The sequence below is a fragment of the Pongo abelii genome, chromosome 10 (assembly GCF_028885655.2).
Source record: "Pongo abelii isolate AG06213 chromosome 10, NHGRI_mPonAbe1-v2.0_pri, whole genome shotgun sequence".
NCBI classification, from domain to species: Eukaryota; Metazoa; Chordata; class Mammalia; order Primates; family Hominidae; genus Pongo; species Pongo abelii.
The window spans coordinates 55,208,704-55,223,124 of NC_071995.2; the positions used below are offsets into that span (position 1 = coordinate 55,208,704).

The following is a 14,421-nucleotide window of genomic DNA, read 5'->3' on the forward strand; positions in this document are numbered from 1 at the left end:
GTGAGAAGAAAGTAAGTGAAGATCTCAGCACAGCTCTGCTCGGAGTATTAAGGTGACTTTTTTTTTTTTTTTTTTTTTTGAGACAGGGTCTTACTCTGTCGCCCAGGCTAGAGAGCAGTGGCGCGATCTCGGCTCACCGCAACCTCCGCCTCATGGGTTCAAGCGATTCTCCTGCCTCAGCCTCCCTAGTAGCTGGGATTACAGGTGCCCGCCACCATACCTGGCTAATTTTTGTATTTTTAGTAGGGACCGGGTTTCACCATGTTGGGCAGGCTGGTCTTGAACTCCTGACCTCAGGCGATTCACCCGCCTCAGCCTCCCAAAGTGCTGGGATTACAGGCTTAAGCAACCACGCCTGGCCTTAAGGTGACTTTTAAACATAGTCACCTTAATGACACTGGCCAGGCATGGTGGCTCATGCCTGTAATCTCAGCACTTTAGGAGGCCAAGGAGGGAGGATCACTTGAGCCCACAAGTTTGAGACCAGCCTAGGCAACATAAGCAAGACCCTGTCGCAAAATAATAATAATACATTTTTTAAAAATTAAAAGAAATAAATAAAACAGAATACTGAAGTTCTGGTTTAGAACAGGACCTGATTCTTAGGCTGATGACCTTCCTGATCTCCACAGATGCAAAACTTCACTTAAACTCTAGTTGGTACCAACATTCACCAGTCCAGCAACAGAAGGAGAAGGATACAGCCCTTCTGAGTCATGGAAAACAAAGACAACATTTGGAGTCTTTGTGTTTCATGACATATGTATGGCAGGGGTCTTGAGTGTTATTTCTTTTTTCCCCAAACCCCAACACATAAATATGTGTTTATGGGTCCACATAGTTGGTCAGATGATGGTGGAAGTTATAATCTTTTCAAGTTCCATATATAGATGTAATGGAAAAAAATGCCTTGTTAATTACACATGGACATACAGGGAGATGGGGTATAATAGAAATGTGGTATGAAATAAAAGATTCTACTGACAATGTTCAGGAAGCAGAGGAAGAAATATAAAGCAAAAAAACCCCAAGCTGACTCAGTAGTTATTTGGCAAAACCTTTGCCCAAGGTTCTTCTTTCCCTACAACTAACAAATGAGAAATGGGGGAGAGAGTGGCATGTCTCCAAAAACTGATCCTTCCTGCCACCCACAGCACAAGAGACATGACGGTACATCTAAAGTTTGCTTGAATCAGAGTGGAGAGGACTCTGACACTGATTGGTGACTCACCTGTGAGATCATGTGATTATTCAAGGGTGGCTGTTGCTGAGGCGTGGGTGGGAGAGCAGGAAGTTGCTGCTGCTGCTGCTGTTGCTGTTGCTGCTGGGCAGTACAAGGGAGAAGCCCCCGCACAGACTGGGATGAGGTGACCTGGTTGCACACTTCTGGGGCACCTAGTGCCATACCTAAGGCAAAGAAGAAACCCACGAAAAGTTGTAAGCACAAGTCATGAACACATTATCCCTGGAAGCTTAGTCAGAGGGCTCTACTTTTTCTTTGCCTTTCCTCTTTATTCCCTTTTGTCCCCTCCCCCACTGTCTTCTGAAGATTCACAGATGAGCACAGATGCATTTCAGCTGCCTTGCTAATGCCAGTCCTCCTCTTTGCAGGCTTTTGCTCCCTAGGGACAGGAACCACCTTGACTGTCAATGTTTGGTTATGAAATTGAACAAAATGTGAGGCTGCTGAAGCACCTCCCCTGAAGTGTCTGGAATCTGTCCATCACACTTAGATAGCTGAAAATATAAATGCTTACTTCCTGGGAAGGCACAGATTTTTGGTCTCTTAAGAGATCCGTCTTTTTGCTAGAGAGAGAGAGAGATCTGTCTTCTCTTTGCTTTCTTCTCAACTTGCAACATCTCTTATAAAAGTTGCTGAGGGCCGGGCGCAGTGGCTCACGCCTGTAATCCCAGCACTTTGCGAGGCTGAGGCGGGTGGATCATCTGAGGTCAGGAGTTTGAGACCAGCCTGGCCAACCAACATAGTGAAACTCCATCTCTACTAAAAATATAAAAATCATCCGAGCTTGAGGGTGGGTGCCTGTAATCCCAGCTACCTGGGAGGCTGAGACAGCAGAATTGCTTGAACCCGGGAGGCAGAGGTTGCAGTGAGCTGAGATCACGCCATGACACTCCAGCCTGGGCGACAAGAGCGAGACTCGGTCTCAAAAAAAAAAAAAAAAAAAAAGTTGCTGAGAAAACTTCAAGCATACAAGCATACACATGGGCACATGCATACACATAACCTTTATCCAACTCATTTCCTCATTTCTAGGCTCTCCAAGGCATGAACTCATTCAACACAACATACTTTTACTGAATATCTACTATGTGCCAGGCACTGTATAATGAACCAAAGACATAAAGATGAGTGAAACACAGTCCTTGCCCTTAACAGCACAGGAACTTTTTTCTTTTTTTGAGACAGGGTCTCACTCTGTCGCCCAGGCTGGAGTGCAGTGGCACGATCTTGGCTCACTGCAACCTCCACCTCCCAGGTTCAAGCGATTCTTCTGCTTCAGCCTCCCAAGTAGCTGGGATTACAGGTACCCACCACTACGCCCAGCTAATTTTGATGTTTTTGGTAGAGACGGGGTTTCGCCTTGTTGGCCAGGCTGGTTTCGAACTCCTGGCCTCAAGTGATCTGCCTGCCTCTGCCTCCCAGAGTGCTAGAATTACAGGTGTGAGCCACCATGCCCAGCCAACAGCACAGGAACTTCTGATGGGAGATAGACATCCACACGACAATTATAATCTGATAAGGATAAGGAATACATCAGTGATATCGACAAAGTTGCATGAAAGCAAAGACGAGGAAGCAAAAACTCCTGGGAGGGTCAGGAAAGGATTTAAAGAGGGGTCAGCAGGAAAGCTGGGGTTGAAGAATGACAGACGCTTGTAACACCAAGAGGAAACAAAGCTAATGCCATATTCAAGAAATGATTGGCTGGGTGTGGTGGCTCATGCCTGTAATCCCAGCACTTTGGAAGGCTTAGGTGGGTGGATCACCTGACATCAGGAGTTTGAGACCAGCCTGGCCAACATGGTGAAACCCTATCTCTACTAAAAATACAAAAAATTAGCCGGCCATGGTGGCAGGTGCCTGTAATCACAGCTATTCGAAAGGCTGAGGCAGGAGAATCGCTTGAACCTGGGAGGCGGAGGTTGCAGTGAGCCGAGGTCGTGCCATTGCATAACAAGAGCGAGACTCCATCTCAAAAAAGAAAGAAATGGTTGGAAAGAAGGAAAGATCTGGAAATTAGACAGCAACGGCAAACTAGAGTCAGGAAGTTACGCTATATTAAGTAGTTTGGATTTTACTATTCAGGTGATGATGCAAAAATGAACATTTTTAAGAGACTACTGATGAATTTAGATCTGTTTTAGATTGGCAAACTGGCTCTAAAAAGGGCTAACCAACCAGATGCAATGGCTCACGTCTGTAATCCCAGCTACTTGGGAGTCTGAGGTTGGAGGATCATTTGCGCCCAGGAGTTCAAGGCTGCAGTAAGCTATGATGGTGCAACTGCAATCCAGCCTGGATAACAGCAAGACCCTGACTCTTGAAAAAGTAAAAAAAAAAAACCCAATAAAAAGAGCTGAGAATGGAGTAGAGATATCAGTTTGGGCGCCAGTGTCATAGTTACATAAAAGAAAATAAAAGCCTGGATAAAGGCTGAGGCAGTGGGATTAGAGAGGAGGTAACAGAGAAGGGCAGCAGAGACCTAGGGGTCAGAGGCAAAATCTTCAGCACTACTGATGTCTTCTGAGGATAACTACAGAACTTCTGGGATGAGAGTCAAGCAACTCTTCAAAGGGAGGAGGACGATGAAATAGAGGTCTAAATGCCCTTCTGCTAAGACAGCAGCAAAAATAGATGGAGAAGGTTTTGTAGCAGGAGAGCTGATGGGTGGTTACAGAGCTTTCATGTGGAACATAGGAGTGTCTGCTCCTTTCCAGTGACTGAGCTCCAGAGGAGCAGCCATAGCAGCATCCCTCTAAATTCTAGCCTATTGGCTGGTATCAATTAATTACAAACAACTAAACTCTAAGGATTCCTTCTGCTCTACAAAGCCTCTACAATCTCAAGAGTTATAGTATGAAAGTGGCTATCATTTTCATCTTAGTACATAACTTGAGACCTGGGCTGATATGGATGTTCCACCTTACATGAAAATCAGAGAAAATAATCTAATCACAATCAATTCTTTTTTTTTTTTTTTTTCAATCAGGCAGAATGTTTGAAAGAAAATGAGGAGGACTAAATCCAAGCAAGGACAATGGATCCAAAATTCAAATGTCCCTTCCCCTGGCTGTATTAGGTTTCCAGGAAACTATACTGGGACAAATGTTTTATTAAAAGTAAATATGGGCTGGGCATGGTGACTCACGCCTGTAATCCCAGCACTCTGGGAGGCTGAGGCAGGCGGATCACCTCAGGTCAGGAGTTCAAGACCAGCCTGACCAACATGGTGAGACCTCACCTCTACTAAAAATGCAAAAATTAGTCAGGCATGGTGGCGCAAGCCTGTAATCCCAGCTGTTCAAGCGGCTGAGGCAAGAGAATCGCTTGAACCCAGGAGACGGAGGTTGCAGTGAGCTGAGACCACTGAACTCCAGCCTGGGCAACAGAGGAGACTCTGTCTCAAAAAAAAAAGTAAATATCAGTGATGTTTCACAGGAGACAAGCAAGAAGGGATGGGTATGACATGGAAGAAAAGAAGCTGTAATACCTGGCCTGGAGATCCTTCCCGCACTGCCGCCTTTACTGCTGCCGATGCTGTCACCTCGGGTAAGGATAGAGATTCCACTGAAGCTGCTGGCTTTGGTGACAGGGGGTCGCATGCTCCGGACAGAGCCATCAGAATCTGTGCTGCTCCAAGGGCGTGGCTCCAGGGATTTGAGTTCGCTGTCTGTGCTGCTCTGGCGGCTGCTTGAGGTGCGGCTCAGCCCTTCACGGTTCCCCCTGCAGAGACCATAGTGGTCAGAGCACCTCCCACCCACCAATTTAGCAGAAGGGCTAGGAGATAATTCATTTCTATTCTCTCAATAACAAAGAATGGGTAAGAATTGAAGGGAGGATGGACACTGACTTATTGTTAGTTGGCTGGCCAACTAAGAGTTGATGGGAGCAGACAGAACAAGATCCAGTACAGTAACAAAGAACACAGAGGCAAATCTGGAAGACAGTGCACTGGCAACTAATTTAATACATCAGACCAGAGGTGGATGGGAAACCATATACATGATGCTGAGATTGGCTGTGGTCTCTTCCCCACCCTCTGAGGGTAATCCCACACATGCAAGAAATAATGGGGAACAGAGGGGTACCAGTTCCTTCTGAAAGTTCTTAAAATAAAAGGACTCCTAGAAGTTGCTATTGCTAAAAGGCAGGAGCCAATGACATGGATAAAACCCACAATGGGTTTTCCACATAACGCATGTCTAAGCCAGCAGAGGTGCTGCTTATGGTCACCCTTCCAGGAGTTGCAAGAAGAGTATAGTGAACTAAAGGGGCACTATGGAAAACTCAGTTTGATAGTCTAGGATTGATCCAACCTGTTTTGTGGAAATTCCATGTTACTGTCTGCGAACAATTGGTTTCAGGATCTCTAAGGGCTAAAGTCTTCAGCAAATATGCTCTTGGGACTCAGGATGGCAAGGAACGGGGGGCTAACTGTGCCTAGTTGCCTTCATATTCATAATCCTATCTCCCTAAGCAAAACTATCAAGGAAAGGGGTTCTCCCTCTCTTATTTGGCTCTGGAAACAGCAGGGTTATCTTGATGTTATAATCACTGTCTATGATTATTAACAGCTGTATGCCTCAAGATAGCCAGGTTGGCCTGAAAACCCTGTCTTGTTGAGCTCTCACTGCTTCTTAATCATTAAGCAACCAAGAACCAGCAATTTTTCTTTCATACCCCACATCCCCAACAACTTATGACCTAAGGAAATCAAATGACAACAATTACAAAGATTTTGGTAGGTATACTGAGGAATAATTAAGCAAAAAATCATTGTAGTTTGGGCTCCTTTCTTTTTACCACCATCCCATCAAAAGCAAATAGGAAACCCCATTCCAATCCCACTGGCTCCAAAGGCACTAGGCTCAGAGTTATTTTAATAGAGAAAGGCATTTTTCTTAAGGGTGTTAATATTAAAGAAAACACCTTTCTTTATTAGAATACCTACTCCAAAGGCACTGTAGGAAAAATGGGCAAAATACATGCTAGGGTCCTTCTTTTAGGTTTTAGTCAAGCCAATCACGATGAGCTAAGAATACACTGGCACAACTGGTTAGGAACATGCTAATTCTTCTCTGCAACCCCAAGACTGAGAGAGAGAGAGAGAGAGAGAGAGTGTGTGTGTGTGTGTGTGTGTGTGTGTGTGTGTGTAAGCACTTAAATGCTTCTATGTAGTTAGTGAATTAAAAAATATTCTTGTTTCTCCAAAGCTTTACCCCTTTCCTTTGGAATGCCAAAAGTAGAATGGGAAATAAGAAAGAAGTATAAGTTAGGTACTCTCCAGGAACAGAACCAGACCTGAAGTGAGAGGCAACAGCTACATCTCAATGGACAAAGGCAAGTACGCTAAGAGGACTCAATAAAAATGAGTGTGTTTTTGGGGTAAGGGGATACAGCAGTGGCAATAGATGAGGCTGCTCATTAGACATTAGAGCTTGAATTTTGCAAGACAAGTCCTAAAGGCCTTTTCCACTGAAAAGGAAATCCTGCCATTTATTTTCTCTTGCTGCTAGAGGTAGACAGTGAACAAGGCAACTTTAAACCAAATACCATGAAAAGCTAGGGCCAAAATGGCAGCACTTCTATACTAATCCGGTTTTCCCAAGACAGTGATGACCAAACACTCAAAATGTAGACTGCCTGATGATCTGACTAACCTGGGTTAGTACACTACTCCCCTGAGACTTGGAGAATCTAAGTTGAGTCTTGGCAGGAAAAAGATCAATTTTCCCTCTCTACAAATAAAAATAATTAGGGAACGCTACTCAGATTCAATTTTGAGCACTGGATTGGGTTGTGTGTATGTTGGAGAGATGGAGGTAAAGGACAAAGAGCAGTCACACCTCATATTCATGTAAAATCAGAGCTGATTAGTTTTTACAAGCAGATTTAGTGCTGGTGAAAAGTCCAGCTTGTTGGGTCTGGGGAATGGGTAGAGATGCCTGTGGAAGAGGTGGCAATAAAATCAGTAAGGCCTCACTGTGGCTTATTTGTCAATGGAGCAGACTCTTCCAAAGAATTGGGGAGCTGCCACAGTTACTGTAAATGTGGATGATGGAGTTTGGTTTACAGGTATTTGTTTCACAAACATAAACTGGGCCAGAAAGGTGTAAAGCAATTAGAGAAGATCAGCTTCTAATCATTAGCATTTTGGACAAGTATCCAAGTAGACGAAGAAGTTATTCCCTTAAGTGCCCACGATGCTGCATTTCAGATGACCTAGATCTTCAATCAAAGCTCAGTTGGAAAACCAGTAGCTTAAAAGGTCTGGAGAGGGCCAGGTGCGGTGGCTCACGCCTGTAATATGAGGACTTTGGGAGGCTGAGGTGGGTGGATCACCTGAGGTCAGGAGTTTGAGACCAGCCTCAACATGGAGAAACCCCATCTCTACTAAAAATACAAAATTAGCCGGGTGTGGTGGTGCATGCCTGTAATCCCAGCTACTCGGGAGGCCGAGGCAGGAGAATTGCTTGAACCTTGGAGGCAGAGGTTGTGGTGAGCCGAGATCGTGCCATTGCACTCTAGCCTGGGCAACAAGAGCGAAACTCCGTCTCGGGGGGAAAAAAAAAAAAAAGGGTCTGGAGAGGAAAGGGCTGCACCTGCTCAGTAGATCCTTCAAGCTATTATCTGCACAGTTTGATGTAGTCTGATGCTCCACAGCCCTAATAAGAGCATCATTCTAACCAGTGAATCTGGATTAGGGCTCCAAATGTAACACTACTAAGAGAGGAAGGGGTGACATCTGTAGAGAGCTGGTGTGGTGTAGTGAAGAGGACACTAAACTAAGAATCAGCTCCATTTTTGCTTCTACTAGCCATGTAAACTTGGGCTCGCCACTTAAATCTCTCTGCTTCTGTTTTCTTACATGTAATCCAGCTGACCAAATTAGGATGTTGAGAGAACTGAATCAGATAAAGTATACTCTGGTGACTGTAAAGCACTGTGCATTAATTCACACATAGGAGTTGGTTTAAAACTTCTATTTCTTACAGTTATCCTGGGATGATCTATGACCCCGAAGTGTAGTAGATTGTGGAACAGGAATCCTGATTTTTTGTTTTTTGTTTTTAATGCAGGGGACTCTATCTATTTCTACTACCACCAACAATGCAAGACCCTCTCTGCCTGGGGTTTTCAGATGAACCGCAGGGCAGGACAGCCTAAGAAAAAAAGACTTGAGAGAGATGGAAAATCCTCTACCCCAAGAATGGGAAATCTCACTACCCCAATTTCCACAAGGTTTGGCTAGCTTTAGAAAGGACAACAGGGAAAGGACAACTAGAGTACTAGGAGTGAGATCTCAAATGCAGGTTAGTCAGACAGTCCTTGTCAAGTGCAGTAGTCAACAAGACAGAAACCCTTTGGAAAGGGGGTTGGGTTAGACCTGAATTCTAGTGTTAAATACTCAGGTTCTCAGTATTTTCTAGTTTTTCTACTGGTAAATTGGGAAGAATATATTTAAAATGAGTTGGTAACAGAATAGACCCTATTCTCTTACCACTGCCTTGTATTATCCTCTGGGGTAGGATTGAGAGACTGAAATGAAAGGAAGGGTCTTATACCTGCTTTGTGGGGAAATGGAGAACACTGGGAACTGGGGAAGTTAATACAACAGGTTGCACCAGCATTCAGAGTAAGTAATGAACAATCATATGAAGGACACACTTTAAGTCCATTCTAAGGCAGACAGGTCCCTTAGGTCTTTTCTTTTTTTTTTTTTTTGAGACAGAGTCTTGCTCTGTTGCTCAGGCTGGATGGAGTGCAGTGGCATGATCTCGGCTCACTGCAACCTCCGCTTCCTGGGTTCAAGCAATTCTCTGCCTCAGCCTCCCAAGAGGCACCCACCACCACGCCTGGCTAATTTTTGTATTTTTAGTAGAGACAAGGTTTCACCATCTTGGCCAGGCTGGTCTTGAACTCCTGACCTCGTGATCCACCCACCTCGGCCTCCCAATGTGCTGGGATTACAGGCGTGAACCACCGCACCTGGCCAGGTCCTTTCTGAGGTCATCTTACACATTACATTGCCTCAAGAGAAAACTATATACATAGAGGTGTCCGTATATGTCTCTCTCTCTATATATATATATCTATATGTATTATTTTTTCTTAAAGATATCTTTAAGAAAAAATATTCCTATGCTGGGTCAGGAATAATGTCTACACATCTTTTCCACAGATTCAGAAAAGGTTAGCCAGAAGACACCCATTCTTTTACCTTACCATAAATATGTTTGAATCTTTCAAAAATGCCCAATTCCAGCAAATTTCTGGGAGGAAGCTGTACCTATCCCAGACACACCTATTTGGTCCCCTTCACCACCTATTTAGGACTCGAAATGAAATCAGCAACAATAAAAATAAAGTCATTGAACAGGAGCCATTTTTTTAAATGGGGAAAAATATCCAATGTTGCAAAAACCACAAATTTAATTATTCCACAAGCAGCCATGCATGGAGCAAACCCACTCTGCTGAAAAGATTACAGCAAAACAAAGTAAAATTAAAAATAAAAAGGAGAGATATAGATCACACAGAGGTACCTAAAAATCTGCCTTCTCTTGTGAGAGCTAGAAGAAAAGGCTTCTTTGGAGAGTCTGTTGGTTAACATCAAAGAAAAGCATCATTACAGGATTATATTAACCTCACTGGCAAAGCTCAATGAGAAGCAGGGAACATGCTAAGTGGTACTAACCTGATGTCATTTAGATATCCGTTCTGGCCAGTCTAGGTGAGGGGGAGAAAACGGAAAATAACTTATAAGAAAACAGCATGGCATGACTGAAAAGGATGTCCATGATGCTATGAATACCCAAGGTCCTCAAACCAAAGCTCACCCCACCAACAGGGAGAGAGGGGCCAGGGACAGGATGACCCACACCCGCATACCCAATCTGACTTCTCACCTTTAATGGGAAAGAACATCTGGTGGTTTTAGCCTTTGGATAGGTGTTTTAAAAAAAGAGGCTGACAAAGGCAGGAGTGTGAAAAGGAGGAAGAGGAAAGTATTAACCTAATTATTATTTCCTTTTTAGCTCTGAATTTATTGGTAACCTGGGAATAATAACTGATGTCCTTTATCCTAAAGAGTGTGTTCAAAGGAAGGGAAAAGGGAGACAAGACAAAGAAACTTTGTTTTTGGAAATAATCCTCAATGGCTTTTCCATTTCTGTCTCCTACACTGGCCAAAATGAAAGACATTCTGACCTGAGACCCAAGGAGGGTGGGATATTGGGGAAGCAGTTACTTTTCAGGGCCTAGAAAAAATGAGAAAATTAAAAGCCTGAAACATTCCCTTTGGGGATCATTTCCTGACAAAGCCACTGAGCTGAGTGAAGTGAGCATTGTGGTGGATTCCCAAGCTTTAGGAAAAGGTACCAAGAGTGTCCAGCTGCTGAGCAGAGTGAGCTCCATGCAGAGCAGAGCCTATGCTGGGCAGCTTTTCCAATATACAGCTCAGGCTCCAAAGAAGGCTGCAGCAGCAGCATTTCCATCCAAACACCCTTCTTGCCACTTCCTTTCTTTTTGGCCTGCCTCCTGCTCCCACACCCAACCCCACAACTCCACCCCTAATCAGCTCCCTTTAGCCAGGCTCCTCTCCACATGGAATCTTTGGAGTATGATGGGCTTTGGCCATAGTTCCTTGTCTAGACTTTCTGAGATTCCTGATGCCTCTACCACAACAAGAGTTAGAAGTGCTGAAATCAAAGTGATAAATCTACAAGGATCTAACAAAGAATATATACATTAGTAGAGGCTTGAAGACTAGAAATCAGGAGAAAAAAAAAGAGAAGAGCTAACTTTGCCTTTGTTATGGTTGTAGGTAGATACAGTCCACTGTTGTACATAATTAGCTCCAATACCCTATTATAAATTGTCTGTGCTTTCAGAACATCTGTAGCTTTGCTAATGGCTATCATAGTGGGGCAGTCATTTTCCAGGTGTAAGTGAAGCAGAGGAACACATCACAGATAGTCAGCTAGGTTACGATGTCACTGGTACTTCTTAATCTAAAGAGCCCAGAGTAGAGCAAGCTATTGGGAGGTGGTTTACATTAGGGGGTTAAGAGCATAGACTCTGGAGCCAGGCTGAATTCAAATACTTAGCTCTTTTGCTAACTAGCAGTGTGAGCTTAGGTGGTTGTTTAATCTTTATGTGCCTTAGTTCCTCATTTATAAAATGGGGAAAATAATATAAACTACTTCATAGGCCTAGTATGAGGACTGAGTTAATCTATATCAAGTACTAAGAACAATGCCTAAAAGATAGTAAGTGCTATATAGGTGCTTGCTACTTTTTTTTTTTTTTTTTTTTTTTTTGAGATGGAGTTTTGCTCTTGTTGCCCAGGCTGGAGTGCAACGGCACGATCTTGGCTCACCGCAACCTCTGCCTCCTGGGTTCAAGTGATTTCCTGCCTCAGCCCCCTGAGTAGTTGGGATTACAGGCATGTGCCACCATGCCTGGCTAATTTTGTATTTTTAGTAGAGATGGGGTTTCTCCATGATGGTCAGGTTGGTCTCGAACTCCCAAGCTCAGGTGATCCACCTGCCTCGGCCTCCCAGAGTGCTGGGATTACAGGCGTGACCCACCGTGCTCGACCAGTGCTTGCTGCTATTATCCACCAACCCATTCTGTACACAACTTAGGGGGTTATCACTGGCCACAGCCATGTACAAATGACATCTCTACTCTCATTCCACCCAATTGGTTTGTAGGTAAAGGTAGAGAACCCTCTTTGGGCTATGGTTGAATAATTTGGAAGATGGACTTTTCTGACTCAGAATGGAAGTCTACATAATAGGAGGTAAGAAGATTCCTTCTTGGACTTTGGGCCAGAAGGTTTGTTGTATATCAGTTCCCAGTGAGGATCTCTGAGACAATGGAGCAAGTACATAGAGTTGTTCAGTTTTTTAGTTGGAGACAGTATTTTTCTAAACTAATGATGATGATGAAAAAATATATATATATATATATTTTTTTTCCCCCCTTGGTGAGAAAGGGGAGAATGGGGGAATGGGAGGAGAGTAGTGTTCATCTAAGTATATTGATTAAAACTGACCATCTTTTTGCCAGGCACAGTGGGTCATGGCTATGATCCCAGCACTTCAGGAGGCTGTGGCGGAAGGATCACTTGAGCACAGGAGTTTGAGACCAGTCTGGGCAACATAGTGAGACCCCATCTCTACAAAAAATAAAAAAGTTAGCCAGGCGTGGGTAATGCATGCCTGTAATCCCAGCTACTCGGGAGGCTGAGGCAAGAGGATCGTCTGAGCCCAGGAAGTTGAGGATGCAGTGAGGTGTGACTGTGCCATTGCACTGCAGCCTGGGTGACAAAGCAAAACCCTATCTAAAAAAATAAAAAATAAAAAAATAAAAAAACAAAGAAAACCCTGACTATCTTTTGACAATGAAGGGAGGCTGGCTTTCCCTCTTTTGTTACTCATGTGATTGTGAGATGGTGCTCATATCTGGATACTACATTTTCTGGAGATTTGTTTCCCTCTTGTACACCCACAACCTTTCCTGAATTTCTGCTATTCTTCTCTTCAATCTGGTAGGCAAAGGCAACCAGATACAGGGGTACCAAGTATATTTGATATAGTCCACACATTTAAGAATAACGTTGCCTAAACTGATTCATGTTGGCTTTTAGCCCTAGGAGCTAGTCCTGTTGTAGGAAGCAAGGTAAGAAATACAGGAAGAAAGAGACTTCCTTTTCAGGTAGAGACTGGAGAGAATAGTGGTACTCTCTGTGCATGTAGAATGTGGAGCTCATAGAGGATGGATGCCAGACCTGTGCTCTAACAATCACCAACATATCCTAAAAATGAGGCTGGTCAAACAAGATGAATGTACAGCCTGTGTGAACACTATGTCTTCCACTTAGAAGCAAAGATGCCTAAAATGGATAGAGGGAGTGAAAGAGGGTAAGCAGAAGGAGGGTTTTAGAGGCAAGATTCAGACCCTGCCAAAACCATTTCTATTTTCAGTCTAGGCAAATTTACCAAATTCAGCCACTCCAAATTATAGTTCTCTTTGTATACCATATGGCAGAATGTATTGAAAACAATATAAGTGAAAATCTGTAGCTTCCCAATAAGCCACATTTAGTTTTAGAGATCAAATCTGGGGTTGGCTGATGTTGGTTAAAATAAAACAAACAAACAAACCCAAAAACATTTGTGGAGGGTTCATTCCATTCACAGTTCCAATGATTAAGAGCTAAAAGCTATGGGCTGACAACTCTCGGATGCTACACTTACCTCTCGGGCAAATATTCTCTCTCGGACCCTTTGATATTCCTCCTCTCTCTCTTCTATTGACTTGCTCCTCCTTCCATCCTGCAATGGAACTCTGATCTAGATCGATGAGCAGAATTAAGCTAGTTAAGTTCTCCTCGTACTGCAAGCTCACTGCACACCAGCAAGGAAGAGAAACCGGGAAAGTTTATAGTTGCCATCAAAAAAATGGAAAAAAAAAAGAATAAAATTTCCAGTCCTGGAGAGGTTTCACTGGGTACATCTGACCATGCAGTTTGGGAGATCAGGTTTTCTGGATGGCTGGGGACTCTCCAAATCCCCACCCCTCCCACCCCCGCAGTATCAAGAATAACAACTATTTATAAGGACTGGGTTGCTTCCCTCTAGTAATCAGGTAGCCTCCAGTCAGTAAGGATCGAGAAAATAGCCCTGGGAAAAGGAACAACACTGCTTTAGAGGGAAAGCAAAGGACAGAGGGAAGCTGGAACGGGAGAAGAAACAGGTGTTTAGCAGAGCTGAACGTAGAGGAGGAGGTTTATAGAACTAGCACCTGGCATTATTCCTTATTTAGTCACTAAATGCCATGGCCTGAAGACCCAAATCACACACAGCTCAGCAAAGAGGGCCTTGGAAATGAAATCCCAAGGGCGAAGCTAAACTCAAAGCCTAAGCATTTTTTTCCTGAACTTAACTATATTAACTGGAGGTGGGGAAGGGGAGAGACAAATTACAGAAATAAAGAAGAAAGAGAACAGAGCAATACAAAGAGAAAGAAAAGGAGAACAGATAGAAAGAGGGGCAGAGAAAGGAAGAGAAGTAAGGTACAGTGGAGGAAGGGGAGAGACAGAGAGATAGACAGGGAAAAGAAGAAAATAGAGGATAGAGAAGAACCTTACATTCTCTAGAAAATGTAGT

The 14,421-nt window shown here is 43.7% G+C and overlaps 1 protein-coding gene across 16 annotated transcripts in view; it reads right to left on the reverse strand.

The window, feature by feature from the left end:
* Positions 1-14,421, reverse strand: part of R3HDM2 (R3H domain containing 2) — a 179,112-nt gene that overhangs the window by 25,505 nt on the left and 139,186 nt on the right. For 11 of the 16 annotated variants that reach the window (XM_024256219.2, XM_024256217.2, XM_054526437.2 and 8 more), the window contains 4 exons: positions 13,510-13,605; positions 9,942-9,973; positions 4,734-4,966; positions 1,232-1,407 (listed from right to left, as the gene is read on the reverse strand). In XM_024256219.2, coding sequence (XP_024111987.1) covers positions 1,232-1,407; positions 4,734-4,966; positions 9,942-9,973; positions 13,510-13,605 — 537 coding nt within the window. 16 annotated transcript variants of the gene reach the window in all.